This window comes from Coregonus clupeaformis, chromosome 18, assembly GCF_020615455.1.
Source record: "Coregonus clupeaformis isolate EN_2021a chromosome 18, ASM2061545v1, whole genome shotgun sequence".
NCBI lineage: Eukaryota > Metazoa > Chordata > Actinopteri > Salmoniformes > Salmonidae > Coregonus > Coregonus clupeaformis.
The window spans coordinates 8,572,767-8,595,069 of NC_059209.1; the positions used below are offsets into that span (position 1 = coordinate 8,572,767).

Consider the following 22,303-nt stretch of genomic DNA (forward strand, 5'->3'; position numbering starts at 1 on the left):
TTGCCTGACATCATGGGAAAATCAAAATAAATCAGCCAAGACCTCAGAAAAAAAATTGTAGACCTCCACAAATCTGGTTCATCCTTGGGAGCAATTTCCAAATGCCTGAAGGTACCACGTTCATCTGTACAAACAATAGTACGCAAGTATAAACACCATGGGACCACGCAGCCGTCATACCGCTCAGGAAGGAGACGCGTTCTGTCTCCTAGAAATTAACGTACTTTGATGCGAAAAGTGCAAATCAATCCCAGAACAACAGCAAAGGACCTTGTGAAGATGCTGGCCATAATGACCATCGTTATGTTTGGAGGAAAAAGGGGGATGCTTGCAAGCTGAAGAACACCATGCCAACCGTGAAGCACGGGGGTGGCAGCATCATGCTGTGGGGGTGCTTTGCTGCAGGAGGGACTGGTGCACTTCACAAAATAGATGGCATCATGAGGAAGGAAAATGATGTCGATATATTGAAGCAAAATCTCAAGACATCAGTCAGGAAGTTAAAGCTTGGTCGCAAATGGGTCTTCCAAATGGACAATGACCCCAAGCATACTTCCAAAGTTGTGGCAAAATGGCTTAAGGACAACAAAGTCAAGGTATTGGAGTGGCCATCACAAAGCCCTGACCTCAATCCTATAGAAAATGTGTGGGCAGAACTGAAAAAGCGTGTGCAAGCAAGGAGGCCTACAAACCTGACTCAGTTACACCAGCTCTGTCAGGAGGAATGGGCCAAAATTCACCCAACTTATTGTGGGAAGCTTGTGGAAGGCTACCCGAAACGTTTGACCCAAGTTAAACAATTTAAACGCAATGCTACCAAATACTAATTGTGTATGTAAACTTCTGACCCACTGGGAATGTGATGAAAGAAATAAAAGCTGAAATAAATCATTCTCTCTACTATTATTCTGACATTTCACATTCTTAAAATAAAGTGGTGATTCTAACTGACCTAAGACAGGGAATTTTTACTAGGATTAAATGTCAGGAATTGTGAAAAACTGAGTTTAAATGTATTTGGCTAAGGTGTATGTAAGCTTCCAACTTCAACTGTAAATACAAATGGGGCCGAGTTAGACACTGTCAGTTAAACTCTGTCAGTTGACCCAAAATGTATGCAGACGTAGTGCATGCCAACGTAGTGTTCTGTTTCATAGTTTAGGGGCTGAATTAATATTTGATCCATTTAAAGTTGAAAACTGCTGTAACGTATTTCAGCTATCCAGACTGAATGTACTGCAAGAGCCATTGGTGACCTAGTTATCACTGTCATTCTCTGCACACAGGATCCAAGGCTGCGTTTCGATTCTCCACCTGTCTCCCAAACTGTGCACTTCCAGTCATGAATGTAAAATAATTGGATTGGTGAAATAATTGGCTATAGGGATTTTCCACCATTGTTAAATCTATGATGTGGAGTGTGCAAGTACACAGTTTGGGAAAGGGAGGAGAATCGGTATTTGCAGCCAAACTATCACATTCATCTTTCAATGGGAATTTGTGCTGTTGAAAATCAGTCTTTTTTTTCTGTGTTGAAAGTAAAACAACACAATAACTGGAATGTCTCATTTCAAGAATGTGCTAACACTTTTATTCTATTGAGTGTGATGGATTATGCAGTGTTACAAAATATATAGTCTCGTCCACCAGCCACCTTTCTCTCTCTCTTAGCCTGGGGACGAGGTTACAAAGATATAGACGGGTCATGCTCTGTGTGTGTGTTCTCTCTCTCTCTCTCTCTCTCTCTCTCTCTCTCTCTCTCTCTCTCTCTCTCTCTCTCTCTCTCTCTCTCTCTCTCTCTCTCTCTCTCTCTCTCTCTCTCTCTCTCTCTCTCTCTCTCTCTCTCTCTCTCTCTCTCTCTCTCTCTCTCTCTCTCTCTCTCTCTCTCTCTCTCTCTCTCTCTCTCTCTCTCTCTCCCTCTCCCTCTCTCCTCTCCCTCTCCCTCTCCCTCTCCCTCTCCCTCTCTCTCTCTCTGAGGTCAGTAGGTGGTGTGCTGCCTGTCACCTTATTTCCCTTAAGGGATGTTACTCATCTCTGGTCCAATAGCCTTCTTAAGGTTTCATATTTGATTCAACTACTCAACTAACCATCAAGCTCTTGATTAGTTATACCAGCTGGCCTAAAACAAAAATGTGCAACAGTGGGTACTGGGGTTGTGAAACACTGCCATAAGAGATGCTGCCTAATGTGAAAGCACATTCCAACAATCACACAACTTGTCATATTCTTAATAGTATATAAAAAACAAGATTCATTTTCCAGTCTTGAATGCATCCCATAATGACGGGAATCTCGATATTCTGTCAATCATTGCCTGATGTAAAGCGATGGGGGCATTTTGATGAATGACGTAAAATAACATACATTGTATCACAGCAGTTTCTGATTGACAATACAAAGACTTCCTGATCATTGAGGGGGTGAATTATCTCCCTAATATCGCCAGTCTATCTGTGCGACTCAACATGCTAGCCTGTCCCTATGGCTAGCAGATGCCCCGTGTGTTGTAGGCCCGTAGTGCCAATCCGGCCAAGGTCCTCCAGGCGAACGTGGAGAAGCGTGCCGGGCAGGTGCCTGCTTTGTCGATGTACCCCGAGGCGATGCGGTGGAGCCGCTTCGCTCCAAATGTGTGATAGTGTCCCGGCATTACCTGGTCCACCTGCTCGCTGTCCACCAGCCCCACCAGGCGCTCACAGCTGCTGATGTAGTCGCTGACCCGGCTGGTGGGCAGCCAGTCGATCATGGCTCCGTCGTAGACCACATCCCCACTGAACAGCATCTTGTTGTCACCGTCGTGCAGGCAGATACTGCCCCGGGAGTGGCCGGGCATGTGCAGCACCGTCAGCTGCCTGTCACCCAGGTTGATGACATCACCTGAGGGAGAGTAAGGAGAGAGAGAGAAAGACGGGGAAAACGGACACATTGAGCAATAAGATATTCCAACTGCATTGCAGCACTGACGCAGCAGAAGTGTATTGACCAGTGCACAGATTACACAGGGATCGGATGCTGGCTGGGGAGAGTTTGATCCAACTTTTTTAAGTGTGCGGCAATGTGTGACAATCTGACAAGACGGGACGAAAAAGCTGCCATAATGAAGAATATGGATCAGGAGTACGTGTGTGTCTTCATAGCAAGAATATAATTTGTGTTGTGGTCTGATCTCTGTGGATGGGATTGAATATGTGTACATTCTCCCTCTCAGGCTCTGTAGTAATTCAGTATGGCCGGGTCTAGTCTGCTGTAAAGGCTGAAATAAAATCCATCAAAGTCATCGGCTGAGTATGAAAATCGCATATACAGTGCCTTCAGAAAGTATTCACACCCCTTGACCTTTTCCACATTTTGTTGTGTTACAAAGTGGGACTAAAATCAATTTAATTCTCATTTTTGTCAATGATCTACACAAAATACTCTGTAAGTAAAAAATAAACAAATAAAAGTATTAATGGAAAATATATGTTAATATCACCTTTGGCAGTGATTATAGCTTTGAGTCTTTCTGGGTACGTCACTAAGAGCTTTGCAAACCTGGATTGTACAATATTTAACCATTATTCTTCATAAATTCTACAAGCTCTGTCAAGTTGTTTGTTGATCATTGCCAGACAGCCATTTTCAAGTCTTGCCATAGATTTTCAAGCTGGTTTAAGTCAAAACTGTAACTAGGTCACTCAGGAACATTCAATGTCGTCTTGGTAAGTAACTCCAGTGTATAATTGGCCTTGCGTTTTAGGTTATTGTGCTGCTGAAAGATGGATTTGTCTCCCAGTATCTGTTGGAAAGCAGACTGAACCAGGTTTTCCTCTAGGACTTTGCCTGTGCTTAGCTCTATTCCTTTTCTATTTATAAAAAAAATAACTCCCCAGTCCTTGCCAATGACAAGCATACCCATAACATGATGCAGCCACCACCATCCTTGAAACTATGAAAAGTGGTACTCAGTGATGTGTTGTGTTGGTTTTGCCCCAAGCATAATGCTTTATATTCAGGACAAAAAGTTAATTTATTTTACATATTTTTTGCAGTATTACTTTAGTGCCTTATTGCAAACAGGATCCATGTTTTGGAATATTTTTATTCTGTACAGGCTTCCTTCTTTTCACTCTGTCATTTAGGTTAGTATTGTGTAGTACCTACAATGTTGTTGATCCATCCTCAGTTGTTCTATCACAGCCATTTAACTCTGTAACTGGATTAAAATCACCATTGGCCTCATGGTGAAATCCCTGAGCGGTTTCCTTCCTCTCCATCAACTGAGTTTGGAAGGACGCCTGTATCTTTGTAGTGACTGGGTGTATTGATACACCATCCAAAGTGTAATAAATAACTTTAAAATGCTCAAAGGGATATTCAATGTCCTAGTGGTTAGAGCATTGGGCCGACAGTCGCTGGTTCGAATACCCGAGCCGACAAGGTGAAAAATCTGTCGATGTGCCCTTGAGCAAGACACTTAACCCTCATTTTCTACCGGGGCGCCTTACTACTATGCTGACCCTGTAAAAACAACACATTTCACTGCACCTATCCGGTGTATGTGTCATTCACACATTGAACCATGACCATAAATAATATTTCCTATGGGACCCATTATAAGCAAAAACATTGTACAGTTCATGTAACTGAGTCAATAGACTTATTTAGGGTGTGTGGAACCTAATCTCAAGAATGTGCCGTAAGATTTTAAAAGCTCTGACTTCTATTAAGAGAGTATGATGGAATACAAAAAAGGGAGGGGTCATGCTAGGTGTGTGTGTGTGTGTGTGTGTGTGTGTGTGTGTGTGAGTGATGGGAGGTCAGTGTTAGTGCTCTGCCAAGTCTGCAGTATACATTTCCCTTGGGATGCAGCCTAATGTGAAAGCGTATTCCAATTCAAAGTCTGTAACAAGGGGTGCAGACACATCCTTAAAGGGCTGTGCTATTACATTCATATTGACCATATCCTTATCTCAACTCCACATCATACATTAGAGACTGAATTCAGCCAATGGTCTTCTAGATTTCTGCAACAATTATGCCACCACATTGGTATCTTTATAGATTGTTTGGTTTGGTTCTTACCTTCTTGTAGTATATGTGTTGGTTGTACAGCCTTGACTCTGTACTGCCTGGCCCTCCATCCCGGCCAGGGAGCCTGGACTATCTCTCTGTCGGACAGCCAGGTGACAGTCTCGAAGTTGTCTCCGTTAGCCAGCGCATCGACCTCTGCACTGTGGACCCCGACCTGTTGGAACTGATGCAGACCACCTGAGTGGTCGAAGTGGGCGTGGGTGGCGATAGCCAAAAGGGGGTTCTTTCGCTGCGGGTCGTCTCCAAGCAGACTTTTGGAGTTAATGTAGTCAGGTAAGCTCCTCAAACCCAAGCCTGTGTCTATCACTACGTCTTGGTGAGATCCTCGGAGGAGCCAAATATTAGCTCTGTTTGACGATTCGAAAAACTTCTCCTGGATCCAGTATAGTCCTTCTCCGAGGGATTTATGCGCGTACCAGTCTGTGGCAGACATCCCAGGTCATGCACTTGGCGACGCGTAATAACAAAGATGCGGTCAATTGCCGTTTTTCTGCTACACACAGGTACTGTAATATCACTGTATTTGAATGTCTATGATTTTAATACGCAAAAATAATGGTGGCGCCGGACACACCCTTGTGGGAGGAACGCATGTTGACTGGACGGATAGATGTATGACTGCACTGTGAAAACCAAAAGCTATTGGTTAGAACACACCTACCCATGTCGTCATATAAACCATGCCCAATGTATGTATCGCTACAAAGTATCAGCTGTGCGCAAAGGAGAACGAAAAGGACCTACAATTCACCGGTGGCGTGGTCGCGTGGTAATTAGGTCCTACTTTTAATTTAATGACATTCGACTATTTGATTAACCCACACAGAACACGCTATTCTAGTTCAAAAAAGATAACAAACATGCAATGGATTTCAATTCACACAATGGGCTGACTGTAGCTAGGTTTCCATCCAATTTGTGACAGCTTTTCATGCGAATATTCTAAAATCTGCATAAAACAATATGCGCATTTTCCCACCAGAGATCTGTTGCCATCAAACTGACTTTCGCATTTTCAACTATTTTTCAACTCTACTGATGGTTGTCACAAAAAACTTGCGTTATATAGCAAACGTGCCCATTCTGGTCTTGGCACATGCGCTGTTGCAGATACAGTGCGGGTAGGCTACTTAGCCTACATTATGAGACTATTATGGATAAACTATATTATTTATATTTGTCAAACGGCAGCCAAGCATCGATGATCATGTCACCAGAATAAGACCCTCGACATGTCAAGCTCATCACCTTGCACATTCACCACCCTGTGAAGTTCATCATAATGTATTTCATCTGTAGCCTAATAAACTGCTGAATTTCCCGAGTCATAGTGGGAGGACCACACAACATTTCATCATCGCAAATTTACTTCGATATGATCGTTATTATATCAATATTTGCGCATAGAGGCGTTTCCACCACCATGTATTGCTTAATTAATTTTACCCACACAAAAAGATCCCACCATGTCGAACGAAAATTGTCTTATCAGCATTTATAAAATTGTACCGACAGCCCGGGCGTTAGTTTTTTCGTACATCAGGTAATTCATGGGCATGAAATGGTTGGATGGAAACGTGGTTAGTGATGCATTGACAGCTGACACTATTAACCAGGTTTACGTCCAACCTTTTTATGCGAGTAAAGTGCATGTCGCATAAGAAAAGTAACGCATTTTTGTCAGGCCTGATGGAAACAGAAAAATTTCCGGTAAACTTTCCAAATGTCGACGAAACAAAATACGCTAGACAAGTTGGGATCTTTTGTTGTTGGTAAAATGAATTATGCGAGAAATGTCAGTGCAAACGCTTTTATGCACAAATATTGATATAGGCTAATAACCATCCTATCAAAGTAAACTTGGAGACACGCGATGACATGTTGTGTGGTCTTTCCACAATGTGTCGGGAAAGCATCCAGTTTATTACAAATGAAATAAATGATGATGAACTTCACAGGGTGGTGAAAGTGCAAGGTGATGAGCTTGATGCTTCTTTCCAATAAATATCGAGAGGTCTTATTCTGGTGACATGACAAATAAAAATAACCTTGCTCTTTTGTCCATAATAATCTCATCATGTAGGCTATACCTGCGCTCTAGCCAACAGTTGTGCGCTCTTGGCTACTATATAACGCAACATTTGTTTTGTGAGAACCATCAGTAGAGTTGAAAATGCCATAGAAACCCATTTAACTTGTATTTTTTATTCGCTACATTGGAATTTAACCACAAAGGGTATTTTTATGTGCACTATCTCATCACGCACAGGCTTTTGTCTGCAACATGTCAATTTGATGGAAACATCTCTGGTTGGAAAATGCACATATTGTTTTTATGCGGATTTTAGAATATTCCCATGAAAATCTGTCGCCAATTGGATGGAAATATAGCCAGTGAAATTAATTTGAAATGTTCCTGTTTGTTTGTGTGTGTGTGTGTGCATGAGGGTGTCATCCACACCCAAAATCTGAGGGGGCACAAAGTATGTGAGGATGGCTGGGGTCTGGCAGGGGATTAAATTGGAGAACTTTGCATTTTTCATACACCTGAAACCGCTTTTCCTGCAATCTTGTCATAATCACTATGCTTAATTCTATGTCAAATTATGTCAATTTTTCTGCATATCTAAGCATACCTCTGTATCCTCCTGACTGGTGGGAATTAGTCTTATTCAGTACATTTAGTTATTGCTTGCTTTTCTAAAGTCTACCAACCTTGCCAGCTACAAACTAGCTACTCGAATTTGATTGATAGCCTGAAAGGGCTTCTTGGTAGCTGCTTTTAGCAATGCTAATATTTACACACTAGCTTTGCAAGGAATTACATTGTAAAAATGGAATAGTCCGCTGGAAGCCAGAAGTTAAATAAAATAAAATAAAATTTCAGCTTACTCTGTTGATTGTCTGTAGGCTTGGTCTTTATGCAGGGGGGAATACAATTAAAATAAACATCTAATGGAACATATAATTCAACATAATTTCCAAACGTGGGTCTGTTGTAGATCCATGAAGTTACTCAGCAAAGTCAGTTCCTTTGCTTACCTCATGTCAAAATAAAAGTCCCCCACAATTTTTTGCAGGTATGGCACACGTGAAGCAGAGAGGAAGTGATTCTACAAATCAAATAAAAAATCAAATAAAAGTCTATTGTCACTTTGTAAACAACAGGTGTCCTTTTCCAACAATGCAGGGTTAAAGATACAACATAGAAATAGTGGCACAAGGAATAAATACACAGTAAAAACGAATAACAATAATGAGTCAAAATAACATGGCTATATACAGGGAGTACCAGTACCGAGTCGATATGCAGGGGTACGAGGGGTACAACAGACCCACGTTTGGAAAGTCTGTTTAATTTATGTTCTATTAGATGTTTTGTGTAAAAAAAATTGCAAGCTACTTCCTAGCAATGCTAGTGTGTAAATACTAGCGTTTCTAAAAGCAGCTAGCTTCTTGGTAGCTAGTTATGAGGTTGGGAGATTGGGAACCTATCTGGGCTAGCTAAAGCCAACTTCATAAAATTGCTAGGTGCTAGTAGTATTACAGAGAAACAACAAAAAAGTAAATACGTATAAAAAATAAAAATTACAGGACAAATCTGAGGGGGCATGTGTTTGTGTGCGCGTGTTTGTGAGAGAATGTGAACATCACCATGTCCTCTGTAATATAGGTTATTGCGTGTTGGAAGCAGCAGCCCCATCATAGTGCAGACATGGCTGGTGGTAAAGGCCGTGGTATAGCTGCCTTCAGCTTCAACATCGAATCCCTGGGCCTCAGCAGGGGGAATATGCCTCAGACCAGAGTGGGGCCCAACAAGCTGTATCCAGTGAGTAGTACTATACTGACTGCATTTACCAGGCTTATGGTCTCTGTTTCCTGGACCAGTAAGAGACATTGTCTTGGGAAGAATGGGCTTTTAGTACATTTACGTCATTTAGCACAGTGTTTCCCAACTCCAGTCCTCCAGTACCACCAAAAGCACACGTTTCAGTTGTAGCCCCAGACAAACTCACATGATTCAACTGATGGAGGGCTTGATGATTAGTTAACAAGTTGAATCACGTGTGCTTGTCCGTGACTACAACAAAAATGTGTACTGCTGAGGGTACTGGAGGACTGGAGTTGGGAGACACTGATTTAGCAGACACTCTTATCCAGAGGGACTTACAGGAGCAATTAGGGTTAAGTGCCTTGCTCAAGGGCACATCGACATGTTTTTTTGACATAGTCGGCCCGGGGATTCAAACCAGCGACTTTTCAGTTACTCGCCCAACGTTCTTAACCACTAGGCTACCTGCTGCCATAAAGTACAACAGTTTCACTGATGAAAAATTATGAAATAGCTTCTTTACTATGGGAACAACCTCTACTGGTTCTGGGTGGATTGCTGGTGGGCTTAATTATTTTCCCCATTCAGGATGTGGAGTTCAAGCCTGTGCCGTTGAAAGTGGGAGAAGATGAGGACTACATGCTAGCCCTGAAACAGGAGATAAGGGGAACCATGAGACAACTACCCCACAACATCAGGCCTCTGGCTGGGAAAGGAGGTGAGAGAGTGCATTATCAGCAATGGTGAGTGTATCTCATCATCCATTAAGAAAATGGCGTGAGGTAATGTAACACTGTAGACAGAGAGGCAGATCTAGGAGAGAATATTGAGTTATAAATTCCTAAACTTGGATTTCGAGCACATTCTTTTCTGGGGTAAGATTATGTATCCGTATCAAGTGCAGCCTTATCGTGGCTTATTGATGTATAGTAGAAATAACTGCTTTATCTGTACTTTTGAGTCAGTTGGTCATATGCTCAATGTACTACAGAAAATTATATGTATTTAAGAGATATTTCCAGCAGATACAAAATGTGCTTGCTGACTTGAGTGTTTAGTTTCCGTTTGTGTGAGTATCCATGCATAACCTTTACTGTTTACATATCAAATAGATGTGGAAAGATACAAGGAGAGGTATCAGAGACAAAATATGTTGGATGAGGAGTGGACACCAGGTAATTGGTCAATTTGGACATTATCAGATTAAAGTCCCCATGCAGTCTTTTTAAATGTATTTTAAAATCCTCACTGTGTCTGATAAATCATGGTGTGGGTTTATTTCATGAAAATAACTTTTACCATTGAACTGCTCAGTCTCATTGTTTTTCGGCGAAATGATACAAGTAAAACAAATATTTACATACAGCGCTGATTGGCTAGACTCTAGAGCAGGGTTCTCCAATCCTGTTTCTGGAGAGCTACCATACTGTAGGTTTTCAGTCCAACCCTCATCTAGCACACCTGATTCTAATAATTAGCTGGGTGATAAGCTGAATCAGGTTAGTTACAACTGGGGTTGGAGTGAAAAACTACAGGAGGGTAGCTCTCCAGGAACAGGGTTGGAGAGCCCTGCTCTAGAGCTACCCTGCTTACCCCTTCAAAGTAGGAGGATGCATATGCAAATAAAAGATGGCTGGTCATTGGTCAGAATGATCAGATCAGATTGTGATCTGTGGGCCAAAAACTCCATCCCACCTGAAAAGGCTGACATTTTTTTCAAAAAGCTCTTGCACTAAAAGGGCATACAGTGAGGGAAAAAAGTATTTGATCCCCTGCTGATTTTGTACGTTTGCCCACTGACAGAGAAATGATCAGTCTATAATTTTAATGGTAGGTTTATTTGAACAGTGAGAGACAGAATAACACCAAGAAAATCCAGAAAAACGCATGTCAAAAATGTTATAAATTGATTTGCATTTTAATGAGGGAAATAAGTATTTGACCCCTCTGCAAAACATGACTTAGTACCTGGTGGCAAAACCCTTGTTGGCAATCACAGAGGTCAGACATTTCTTGTAGATGGCCACCAGGTTTGCACACATCTCAGGAGGGATTTTGTCCCACTCCTCTTTGCAGATCTTCTCCAAGTCATTAAGGTTTTGAGGCTGACGTTTGGCAACTCGAACCTTCAGCTCCCTCCACAGATTTTCTATGGGATTAAGGTCTGGAGACTGGCTAGGCCACTCCAGGACCTTAATGTGCTTCTTCTTGAGCCACTCCTTTGTTGCCTTGGCTGTGTGTTTTGGGTCATTGTCATGCTGGAATACCCATCCACGTCCCATTTTCAATGCCCTGGCTGAGGGAAGGAGGTTCTCACCCAAGATTTGATGGTACATGGCCCCAACCATCGTCCCTTTGATGCGGTGAAGTTGTCCTGTCCTCTTAGCAGAAAAACATCCCCAAAGCATAATGTTTCCACCTCCATGTTTGACGGTGGGGATGGTGTTCTTGGGGTCATAGGCAGCATTCCTCCTCCTCCAAACATGGCAAGTTGAGTTGATGCCAAAGAGCTCCATTTTGGTCTCATCTGACCACATCACTCTGAATCATTCAGATGTTCATTGGCAAACTTCCGGCGGGCATGTATATGTGCTTTCTTGAGCAGGGGGACCTTGCGGGCGCTGCAGGATTTCAGTCCTTCACGGCGTAGTGTGTTACCAATTGTTTTCTTGGTGACTATGGTCCCAGCTGCCTTGAGATCATTGACAAGATCCTCCAGTGTAGTTCTGGGCTGATTCCTCACCGTTCTCATGATCATTTCAACTCCACGAGGTGAGATCTTGCATGGAGCCCCAGGCCGAGGGAGATTTACAGTTATTTTGTGTTTCTTCCATTTGCAAATAATCGCACCAACTTTTGTCACCTTCTCACCAAGCTGCTTGGCGATGGTCTTGTAGCCCATTCCAGCCTTGTGTAGGTCTACAATCTTGTCCCTGACATCCTTGGATAGCTCTTTGGTCTTGGCCATGGTGGAGAGTTTGGAATCTGATTGATTGCTTCTGTGGACAGGTGTCTTTTATACAGGTAACAAACTTAGATTAGGAGCACTGCCTTTAAGAGTGTGCTCCTAATCTCAGCTCATTACCTGTATAAAAGACACCTGGGAGCCAGAAATCTTTCTGATTGAGAGGGGGTCAAATACTTATTTCCCTCATTTAAAATGCAAATCAATTTATAACATTTTTGACATGCGTTTTTCTGGATTCTTTTGTTGTTATTCTGTCTCTCACTTTTCAAATAAACCTACCATTAAAATGATAGACTGATAATTTCTTTGTCAGTGGGCGAACGTACAAAATCAGCAGGGGATCAAATACTTTTTTTCCCTCACTGTATCATCATTTTCACAATTTCAGTGATATTTCAACCTCATAGTGTGGAAATAAATATCGTTAAAAAATTGAAAAATCTCGTTTTTGACTGCACTGCCCCTTTAACAAAACCTGAGTCTGATTTCCAATATTATTAACTTATTTTAATATAACTTCTCCCTTGTTTGTCATTACAGACTGGCAGCTCTTTCCAAAAGAACTGATGCCTCAAAAGAAAAAGTTGAATGTAAAACCGGGTACTTAAAGTTTGTGTAATGATAATCAAACATATCTTTTTTTATATTTCAATTATGTCATTATGATGTTATGCTAATAGCTATATTTCCTAAAGAATGTAATATTATTAGGTGCAAAGAAGAAACCCATAAAGGTGTCAAGCAAAGAAAAATCAGATGTACTCAGTAAATTAGATGTAAGTCACTTTCATCACCTTTATTCCTTTTCACTTCTTATATAAATTGATTTATTATTTTAAAACACCCAATCTCTGGAGATGAAGGTTTGGGCTAGGTTGGGATTATCTGTACATTCAGATTTGACATTCTAATAGCCTGATAACATTGACTTGTATAATGATAAAATGAACATACCCATCATATAATGTTTTATGTGTGAAAGCTGTTTGTATATCTGGATAGTCATACAAAATTGCTATTTCTTCAGGAACTTGAAAAGAAAGATGATGTCAAATCAGATGAGGAGAAAGAAGAAAAGAAATCTACAGAGGAAGGAGAGGAGGAAGAAATTGAAGGAGAGGAGTTGGACGAGGAGGAATTAGAAGAGGTAACCCCCCCTAGTTGTAATATAAAGTCCAATTTTGATCTAAATCATCCTTAGTAGTCAACTTCTATCGCACAATGTATTGTATTTCAAATTGTTCGCTGACACACTTCCATGCAATGAACTTGGTATTGAGACATCTCAGATGGTTTCTGGGTATGATAAATGACAATATGAAGATCACAATATGCAATATACACTGAACAAAAATTTAAACGGAACATGCAACAATTTAAAAGATTTTACTGAGTTACAGAGTTACAGTTCATATAAGGAAATCAGTCAATTGCAATAAATTAATTTGATACCTTAAAAAAAAAAGTAGGGGCGTGTATCACAAAACCATACAGTATCTGGTGTGACCACCATTTGCCTCATCTCATGCGGTGCGACACATCTCCTTCGCATAGAGTTGATCAGGCTGATGATTGTGGCAGGTGGAATGTTGTCCCACTCTTCAATAGCTGTGCGAAGTTGTTGGATATTGGTGGGAACTGGAGCACGCTGTCGTACATGTCGATCCAGAGCATCCCAAACATGCTCCATGGGTGACATGTCTAGTGAGTATGCAGGCCATGGTAGACCTAGGACATTTTCTGCTTCCAGGAATTGTGTACAGATCCTTGCGACATGGGGCCGTGCATTATCATGCTGAAACATGAGGTGATGGTGGCGGATGAATGGCACGACAATAGGCCTCAGGATCTCGTCACGGTATCTCTGTGCATTCAAATTGCCATCGATAAAATGCAATTGTGTTTGTTGTCTGTAGCTTATGCCTGCCCAAACCATAACCCCACCGCCACCACGGGGCACTCTGTTCACAACGTTGACATCATTAAACCGTTAGCCTGCACAACGCCATACACGCTGTCTTCCATCTGCCCGTTACAGTTGAAACCGGGATTCATCTGTGAAGAGCACACTTCTCCAGCATGCCAGTGGCCATTGAAGGTGAACATTTGCCCACTGCAGTTAGGTCAAGACCCTAGTGAGGACGACGAGCACGCAGATGCGCTTCCCTGAGATGGTTTCTGACAGTTTGTGCAGAAATTATTTGGTTGTGCAAACCCACAGTTTTATCAGCTGTCCATAAATATTCCTGTAAACCAAACCCAGTCTATTCTGGGACACCCTAGCATCAACAGGCAGCCAGTTGAGTTCCTGAAAGCAGCTCCTGCCTATGTGAGTATGTGGACTCACATTCAACAGACTTTAAGCACGCTTATAGGGAAGGACATTCAACAAGCACAGCAATTACACAAAATGACTGATGATTGGCTGAGAGAAATTGATAATAAAAAGATTGTGGGGGCTGTTTTGTTAGACTTCAGTGCGGCTTTTGACATTATCGATCATAATCTGGCTTTACACCCCCTGCAATATTGTGGATAAAGAGTTACCTGTCTAACAGAACACAGAGGGTGTTCTTTAATGGAAGCCTCTCCAACATAATCCAGGTAGAATCAGGAATTCCCCAGGGCAGCTGTCTAGGCCCCTTACTTATTTCAATTTTTACTAACGACATGCCACTGGCTTTGAGTAAAGCCAGCGTGTCTATGTATGCGGATGACTAAACACTATACACGTCAGCTACTAAAGCAACTGAAATGACTGCAACACTTAACAAAGAGCTGCAGTTAGTTTCAGAATGGGTGGCAAGGAATTAGTTAGTCCTAAATATTTCAAAAACTAAAAGCATTGTATTTGGGACAAATCATTCACTAAACCCTAAGCCTCAACTTAATCTTGTAATAAATAATGTGGAAATTTAACAAGTTGAGGTGACTAAACTGCTTGGAGTAACCCTGGATTGTAAACTGTCATGGTCATAACATATTGATACAACAGTAGCTAAGATGGGGAGAAGTCTGTCCATAATAAAGTGCTGCTCTACCTTCTTAACAGCACTATCAACAAGGCAGGTCCTACAGGCTCTAGTTTTGTCGCACTTGGACTACTGTTAAGTCGTGTGGTCAGGTGCCACAAAGAGGGACTTAGGAAAATTGCAATTGGCTCAGAACAGGGCAGCATAGTTGGCCCTTGGATGTACACAGAGAGCAAGCATTAATAATATGCATGTCAATCTCTCCTGGCTCAAAGTAGAGGAGAGATTGACTTCATCACTACTTGTATTTGTGAGAGGTATTGACATGTTGAAAGCACCGAGCTGTCTATTTAAACGACTAGCACACAGCTCAGACACCCATGTATACCCCACAAGAGATGCCACCAGAGGTCTCTTCACAGTCCCCAAGTCCAGAACAGACTATAATAATAATAATATGCCATTTAGCAGACGCTTTTATCAAAGCGACTTACAGTCATGCGTGCATACATTTTTACGTATGGGTGGTCCCGGGGATCGAACCCACTACCCTGGCGTTACTATGGGAGACGCACAGTACTACATAGAGCCATGACTACATGGAACTCTATTCCACATCAGGTAACTGATGAAAGCAGTAGAATCAGATTAAAAAAACAAATAACAATACACCTTATGGAACAGTGGGGATTGTGAAGCAACACAAACATAGGCACAGACACATGCATACACACACATGATAACATACGCTCTATACACACACGTACACATGGATTTTGTGTTGTAGATATGTGGTAGTGGAGTATGGGCCTGAGGGCGTGTGTTGTGAATTCTGTAATACATTTATTGTAATGTTTTTTAAATGGTATAACTGCCTTAATTTTGCCAGACCCCAGGAAGAGTAGCTGCTGCCTTGGCAAATGATAAATGATCACTAACAGGGATGTATACAAATTTGTCCACAAAATGAGAGAAATAAGCAGTTTGTGCGTATGGAAAATGTCTGGGATCTTTTATTTCAGTTCATGAAACATGGGACCAACACTTTACATGTTGCGTTTTATATTTTTGTTCAGTATAAATTACAAATTGAATAGCTACAGTACCTATGCACATAGCACCCTTACTAAACAAGATTGCAGTCAAACTGCAATATGCTGCAAATATTGCGTCCAAAATAACTGTTATTACAGTAATTTCTGTGTAACTGCATTACAGTGCAGTATATCTGCAATACACTGCAGTTATTCTGCAATTACTGCATCCAAAATACCACCGTCAACTGCAGTTACTGCACTTTTACTGCAGTTTCAAAACGGCAATCTTTTTTTGTAAGGCCATTCACACACCAATGGGGTTTAATAGACAAATGTCACAATTAACACCTGCCTTTTTGTAGGAAAATGACTACATTGCCAGTTACTTTGAAGATGGTGATGATTTTGGTGCAGGCAGTGATGAGAACATGGATGAAGGAGCCACATATTAACCTCCAACTGTATGGATGTTATCTCAAGAGCATACAGTATTTAAAAAGCCAAAATAATGTTGACTGTCACTCTTCCAAATGTTTCCCCCCTGCAAATCATGATTTAGCATTTACCAAATAGCTGTTGGCTGTATGACTAACACTGTCATCAACTTTACATATTGTTTGATGAACCTACATGTACAATGAGAGAATCAACAAGATGTGCATGTGTGGTTGGAGTTTAAATACTGTAAGTGGCTCTTTGTAAATAATTGTATAAACAAATTAAACACTGAAGCATGCAGACACTGCAAAGTCTGAGCATCAATAATTTATTCAAAATACTTTATTTTCAGTCTGTTGTAGTGTTCCACAGGTTGAAGGCACATACTGATTTTATGAAATGGACATAATGGGGAAAAGGAACTAAAATAACATTTCACTAGAATATAGCTAGCTAGTGTTTGGGAATATTGTGCATTTCCTGTTGTCACCATGCCCTAAGTAGAGATACAGGTTTTGTGAGTCAAAATGCAGTTCTCCCTAGACAGGCAAAAATATATACAAGCAATGTTCAAGATTATTTGCAACACATCTTAGACAATACTGATATTGTAAGTATAAGACCAATATTCCTCAAATTACTGTCATTAAGTATTCTCTATGATAAGTGGTAGCAATCAGTACTTTTCTGACCAAGAAACTAACCCTCACTTTAGACAGGGTCATTGCTATCCGGGATCATTGGGACGTCCAACTCTGACATCAACCCATTAAAGTTAAAATGTAATATGGGTAAGGGTTATGGTAAAATATAGGGGTTAAGGGTAGGGGCGTCCCAAGGATCCCAGATAGCACAAACCATGTAGACAGCTTTATGGTAGAAACAGTCCCATCAGCTGACAAAAAGGGACAATAAGCAGTTGGGTACCTCTGTGCAAAAAACAAAGTGCTTTAAAAACATTTTTTTAAAACATTAATTCTGTATGTCCATGGCAAATTATTATACATTTTCCAATGGATTCTGTTCCCCATTAAGTGATTCTCAGAGAGATTGTACCATATTTAACTGCTCAGAAATATCTCCCACTCCTTCAGTGTGACTCTCACCCTCACTACGTTTTCTCTTTCTTGGGGTCAAGGTGGCCATCCACATCACTGTGTCCATGTGAGTCTGGTTTAGGTATGTTTCCAGCCTGAGGTCTTGAGTTGGGCTCTCCATTGATTGCCACAGGCTCAGGAATCTGGGCATGCTGCATGCCCTTGGGATTGGCCGACGGCGTGGTGGTGTGGTGGCTCACATCCACCTTCATCAGCACCTCGTAATACAGCAGGTAGAACACTGGTGTGACGATGCCAACCACCACCATGATGGCCACCGCCGTCCACCACCTCATGCCCCAGTCTGCCCCATGGTAGGGGTCCTTCCTGAGGACAGGCTTGAAGTCAGGCTCCCCCAGTAGTAAGGGCTGCTGGAGGGTCAGGGAGGAGACCACCTCGTTCAGGCTGCTTCTGGAGGTGCCAGTGGACTTGACCAGCAGCTCTATGTCCTTGTCCTTTTCCTGCAGGAAGCTGCCCACACTGTCTGTGGACGAGGAGGAAGAGGAGTCTGTGGAAGTCTCTGTGGAGATGGGGGGCTGGTGGATGCGTCGGGGGACTGTGGGGGAGGCAGATTTGCGAGGAGCAGTGTTGTGGGTCTCCGTCAGCACGCTGAAGCGTTTCACAGGGATCTTGATGGATCTCAGGGCAAAGAAGTCCTGCTCTGTCAACAGGTTGTTGGCCCTCTTGATGTCTGCTACCTACGATACACAGAGACATAACAAAGTTCACTTTACTTTTGTGTTGCAAAAAAGTAGTGTAAGAAGTCAAAGCTACATGTCCGGTCTGTCTGAAAGGGCTTGTCATTAGAGAGTAAGACAGGGATTTAAGGTTGACTTACTGAGCAGTGGTACTGCAGGGAGAAGCTATTCAGAGTGTCCCCTTCTTTAATGTCTCGGACCAGGTGGACAATGTCATCTGACCTCTCCCTGGAGGTGCTCCTCCGGTCCCGGCCTCGGGTGCGCAGATCGTAGCTCTCTCCATCCTCCTCAGAGAGATCGTTCTCAGCGCTGTTCCCAAATAGGTAGGCATGTCCTCCATTGGCAGGCTGCATCGTCGTGGCTGACTGGAAACCATAGTGATGGCTTCTCCCAGTCATTTTTCACTTCAAAGAGAGGAGCGAGACATTGTTATTGATAGCTATACAACAGCTTCAGTTACAGTTAAAAGCTTCAGATGGATTAGCAAAGTATATATCAGCTTGTTTTGAAAGGTACACCTAGCTAGTTAGCCTACATTAATTTACACTCAATATAGACAAGATCTCACATGCATTTGCAATTGCACGTTTGAAGTCTCTTGCATGTGAAGAACAGAGCATTCAGTCCAACTCTTCCAGTTGAATGATCTTCATAGGGGTGATTAAAGTCCAGTTTTGTACGTTTAGCCAGTTGTACTGACTGATAAGATAGACGCCTGGGAGACTGCAGTGTACTGAAGCTCCTTGTTTATATAACCGGTAGCTAACGTTGGCGTTTGTTTCCATTTGACATTCAGAGAGGAACATCAGCTGCTGATGTGACAGCTTTTTGTCAGATAATATCATGATAAACTTTGGCTAACGTTCAGAGGGCTAAAGCACAGATAGAACAATGACACAGATATTTCACTGGACATATAAATGTGAAGCCTCCGCTTGGCGTTTCCACTTACTACCAAATATGTTGGCTGACATTCTGCAAATTCTCAATGAAATATTTGATCTCAATGCAGTTTTCTGTTCCCAAAACTAAAATCTGTGCTGAATAGAATGGACAACGTTTTGTAGACTTTACCCTTTGCCAAAGTTTCAAAAAATTACATTGTTTAGAAGGAGTGCAAAGGCTAATTGATTTATTGCACACACGCACTTTACTAACTGTAAGTCGCTCTGGATAAGAGCGTCTGCTAAATGACTAAAATGTAATGTAAAGAGTTGGAGTTCTCAAACAGAAATTTACTAGAACACACCAATAGGTTCACGCTAGCTTGTGCTTGGTTCTGCCTACTATGACTCATTTGTTCCCATTGAAAACGACAGGCTGTGGTCTATCTTAGTTATAAAATGCTTTGGCTAAAGTTTAAGCAGAAGTCACAGCTAGCTAGCTAACGTTAGTTAACTTGCTAAGTTAACAGTCACAGCAAAAGAACCAGACTAACGTTAATTCACCTCCTCCTCTGACGATCCCGCAGGTGAAGAAGCCGGATGTGGAGGCCCTGGGCTGGCGTGGTTACACGTGGTCTGTGGTTGTGAGGCCGCTTGGACGTACTGCCAAATTCTCTAAAACTACATTGAGGCGGCTTATGGTAGAGAAATTAACAAATTCTCTGGCAACAACTCTGGTGGACATTCCTGCAGTCAGAATGACAATTGCACGCTCCCTCAACTTTAGACATCTGTGGCATTGTGTTGTGTGACGAAACTGCACATTTTAGAGTGGCCTTTATTGTCCCAAGCACAAGGTGCACCTGTGTAATGATCATGTTGTTTAATCAGCTTCTTGATATGCCACACCTGTCAGGTGGATGGATTATTTTGGCAAAGGAGAAATGCTCACTAACAGGGATGTAAACAACTTTGTGCACAAAGTTTGAGAGAAAAAAACGTTCCCCGTATGGAACATTTCTGGGATCTTTAATTTCAGCTCATGAAACCAGCACTTTAAGTTACATGTTGTGTTTATATTTTTGTTCAGTATAATTAATGCCAATTCATAACGTTACGGAGCATAGAGGTCAATGCTAGCTAGCTCTCTGGCGAACCTTAAACTAGCTATCTGAGAACCCAAGTGGTGTATATCCAGTTTACAGCAGTCCTCCCTAATGTTTAATAAAGTTTACCGTCTATTTGAATGGGTTATCTGCGGGAAAACAACTTGCCAGCTAGCTAGCTAACGTTAGTTAGTTACGTACATTGTGCTCTCACGAACAACCACACCAGTCAACTACATTAGTAAAACGCAAGCAACCAAACACTTTGTAGCCCAACTGACTGAGGCAGCTGCCAAATACCTACGCGTTAGGTAGCTAGCTAGTTAGCTAAAATAGCTAATTATTAGTTAGGCTGGCAAGCTAACATCTGTACCCTAAGTGTCGATTATTGTTGCTGGTAAAGGCCCGTGTTAATTTTTGCAAATTAAAAGTCATGAAGCACGAAGACTTTACCTGAAAACATGAGCACTGTTCCGTCGACGACCTAAGGTACATCCATTCTTCCACCGATTTACTGGCGTTCGTTTGTTTAGCTACGCCACGTCAACAGAATACTAACGTGATGACGTTGTGGATAGGAACTCCAATTCTTGCATTAGACGGGGTCCTCACTAGTTACCACAGCCACAGCGTTATAAATCACGCCCATGTCTACAGTTTATCTTCTTAAAATGTGATTTTAAACCTAACCTTAACCGTAACCTAAACCACACTGATAACCTTATGTCTAACCGCAACCTTAAATTAAAAAGCAAATTTTTGTTTTCATGAATTTCTACGATATAGCCCATTTTGACTTTGTGGCTGTGGTAACTAGTTGAAACCACTAGATGGCGCAAGTGCTGTTCCTTATCAGAGGCCACGGGCTAGGCCTATGATTGGGGCGAATTAGTTTGGCCCCTTTCATAGTAGCCTTATTGAGCGTAATTGAACACATTAATTGATAGGGCTATTCTTTTTGTAATTCCTATCTATGGTATTTAAAGTGTTAGGTCTAGAGGCCTACAAATTATACTTGACTATTTTTCTTCTGAAAATGAACAAGTGCAAGTGTCCACAATTGGAGGAATTTGATCATTGTAAGGTAAGGCTAATGAACGTGATCTGCAGCAATGAGTGTGCCAGTTAGGGGCTGCTAGGCTATAGGAACACCTTTAAGACGTTTCTTAGTGAACATTTCAGAATTAATAGGAAGAGACAAATTTGAACATTTCAGAATTAATAGGAAGAAACAAATTACGCTACATGTCAATCTACACATCATTGTAACAATAAACTTGAATCCCAAACTTAATGGTCACTTTTCTTTATGGTGAACCTCAGGTCATTTTGAGCATGCACTTCTAGGCCTATCGAAATAGCTGGGTATAAGGACAACGGTTCGCTGGGTGGAGCTGTCCGCTACTTCTGTCGAGCTCCCCGAGGCAAATGCGATTAAGATTAGCCCATTTTGCCTTCCCTCGACATGCGGGGAGTCCGCATAGTAGTTTTGTTTAGAGAGTAGTGAGGCTGATCGACATGGCTGCGTATGTTCTTTCTCTCAGCGAACCCTTGAGCAGTCAGATGGATTGAACAAAAAACGATTGCACTACACCGTTTTATACATAGAGGAAATACCGTTAGTTATTTACCATATTCCGTCACGAGTGTGACGCTTTATGTGTGGTTGTTCGCTGGGGGTACTGAGAGCTGTCAAGAGCACCCCAATAATTGGAGTAGGCTACGAGTATCAAGATGCATTCATTGACCAATAATGTCATCTGACAGAAACTTTGGGAGATTATTAATAGGAGTTATCGATGCTATCCTCAACAGTAGTGGTATTTCTATAATTTATCTTGGATTGATAGCCAGCAAGGTGTCAGGTAAGTCTGGATACATTTCATAATTTTTTGAACAGGTGTTTGAACTAACTATACAGCAAGTTGATTTGTGACAATCATTAGACTAATAAAAACTTGTTCCTGCACGATTCTTGGCTTTATACGCCCGCAACTTTCATTGGGGGCATTTTTATAGAATATTTTAGTGGCTCGAATTTCTCCATTTGTCACATAAGATTGTATTTGTTTTGCTTAATGCTACGTTAGGTTAGTACGGTACTCTATAGTAATCAGAAGTAGCCTATGTCAGATATAGGCCTATATGTATTTGTGCCCCTCATTGTCATCATCACCTGACAGCTCATGCAGAGGGATTGT

General features: G+C 41.7%; 4 protein-coding genes across 7 annotated transcripts in view; 2 read left to right on the top strand and 2 right to left on the bottom strand.

The window, feature by feature from the left end:
* Window positions 1-1,946: 1,946 nt before the first annotated feature.
* LOC121587514 (metallo-beta-lactamase domain-containing protein 2) lies at window positions 1,947-5,752 on the bottom strand. The gene is made up of 2 exons (XM_041904513.2): window positions 5,062-5,752; window positions 1,947-2,874 (listed from the first exon to the last, which is right to left on the bottom strand). The coding sequence occupies exons 1-2, from the start codon at window positions 5,501-5,503 to the stop codon at window positions 2,486-2,488; spliced, it is 831 nt and encodes a 276-aa protein (XP_041760447.1). The 5' UTR covers window positions 5,504-5,752; the 3' UTR covers window positions 1,947-2,485.
* polr3g (polymerase (RNA) III (DNA directed) polypeptide G) lies at window positions 5,497-16,522 on the top strand. Of its 3 annotated transcripts, none has more exons than XM_041904515.2 (8): window positions 5,497-5,573; window positions 8,744-8,899; window positions 9,491-9,620; window positions 10,015-10,077; window positions 12,411-12,470; window positions 12,582-12,646; window positions 12,898-13,017; window positions 16,242-16,522. In XM_041904515.2, exons 2-8 carry the CDS (start codon window positions 8,786-8,788, stop codon window positions 16,329-16,331), a joined length of 642 nt encoding a protein of 213 aa, XP_041760449.1. In that variant the 5' UTR covers window positions 5,497-5,573; window positions 8,744-8,785; the 3' UTR covers window positions 16,332-16,522. The 3 variants fall into 3 exon arrangements, with proteins under 3 accessions (XP_041760449.1, XP_041760448.1, XP_041760450.1); XM_041904514.2 differs by lacking the exon at window positions 5,497-5,573 and adding an exon at window positions 5,778-5,839; XM_041904516.2 differs by lacking the exons at window positions 5,497-5,573; window positions 10,015-10,077 and adding an exon at window positions 5,778-5,839.
* A 102-nt stretch (window positions 16,523-16,624) lies between these two features.
* lysmd3 (LysM, putative peptidoglycan-binding, domain containing 3) lies at window positions 16,625-20,658 on the bottom strand. 2 transcript variants are annotated; one of them, XM_041904511.2, is made up of 3 exons: window positions 20,556-20,658; window positions 18,253-18,516; window positions 16,625-18,112 (listed from the first exon to the last, which is right to left on the bottom strand). In XM_041904511.2, the coding sequence occupies exons 2-3, from the start codon at window positions 18,508-18,510 to the stop codon at window positions 17,429-17,431; spliced, it is 942 nt and encodes a 313-aa protein (XP_041760445.1). In that variant the 5' UTR covers window positions 18,511-18,516; window positions 20,556-20,658; the 3' UTR covers window positions 16,625-17,428. The 2 variants fall into 2 exon arrangements, with proteins under 2 accessions (XP_041760445.1, XP_041760446.1); XM_041904512.2 differs by lacking the exon at window positions 20,556-20,658 and adding an exon at window positions 19,561-19,602.
* A 1,023-nt stretch (window positions 20,659-21,681) lies between these two features.
* Window positions 21,682-22,303, top strand: part of adgrv1 (adhesion G protein-coupled receptor V1) — a 230,482-nt gene continuing 229,860 nt past the window's right edge. Inside the window, exon 1 of the mRNA XM_041904508.2 lies at window positions 21,682-21,967. Coding sequence (XP_041760442.2) covers window positions 21,856-21,967 — 112 coding nt within the window. The 5' untranslated portion in view covers window positions 21,682-21,855. The remainder of the gene's footprint in view (window positions 21,968-22,303) is intronic.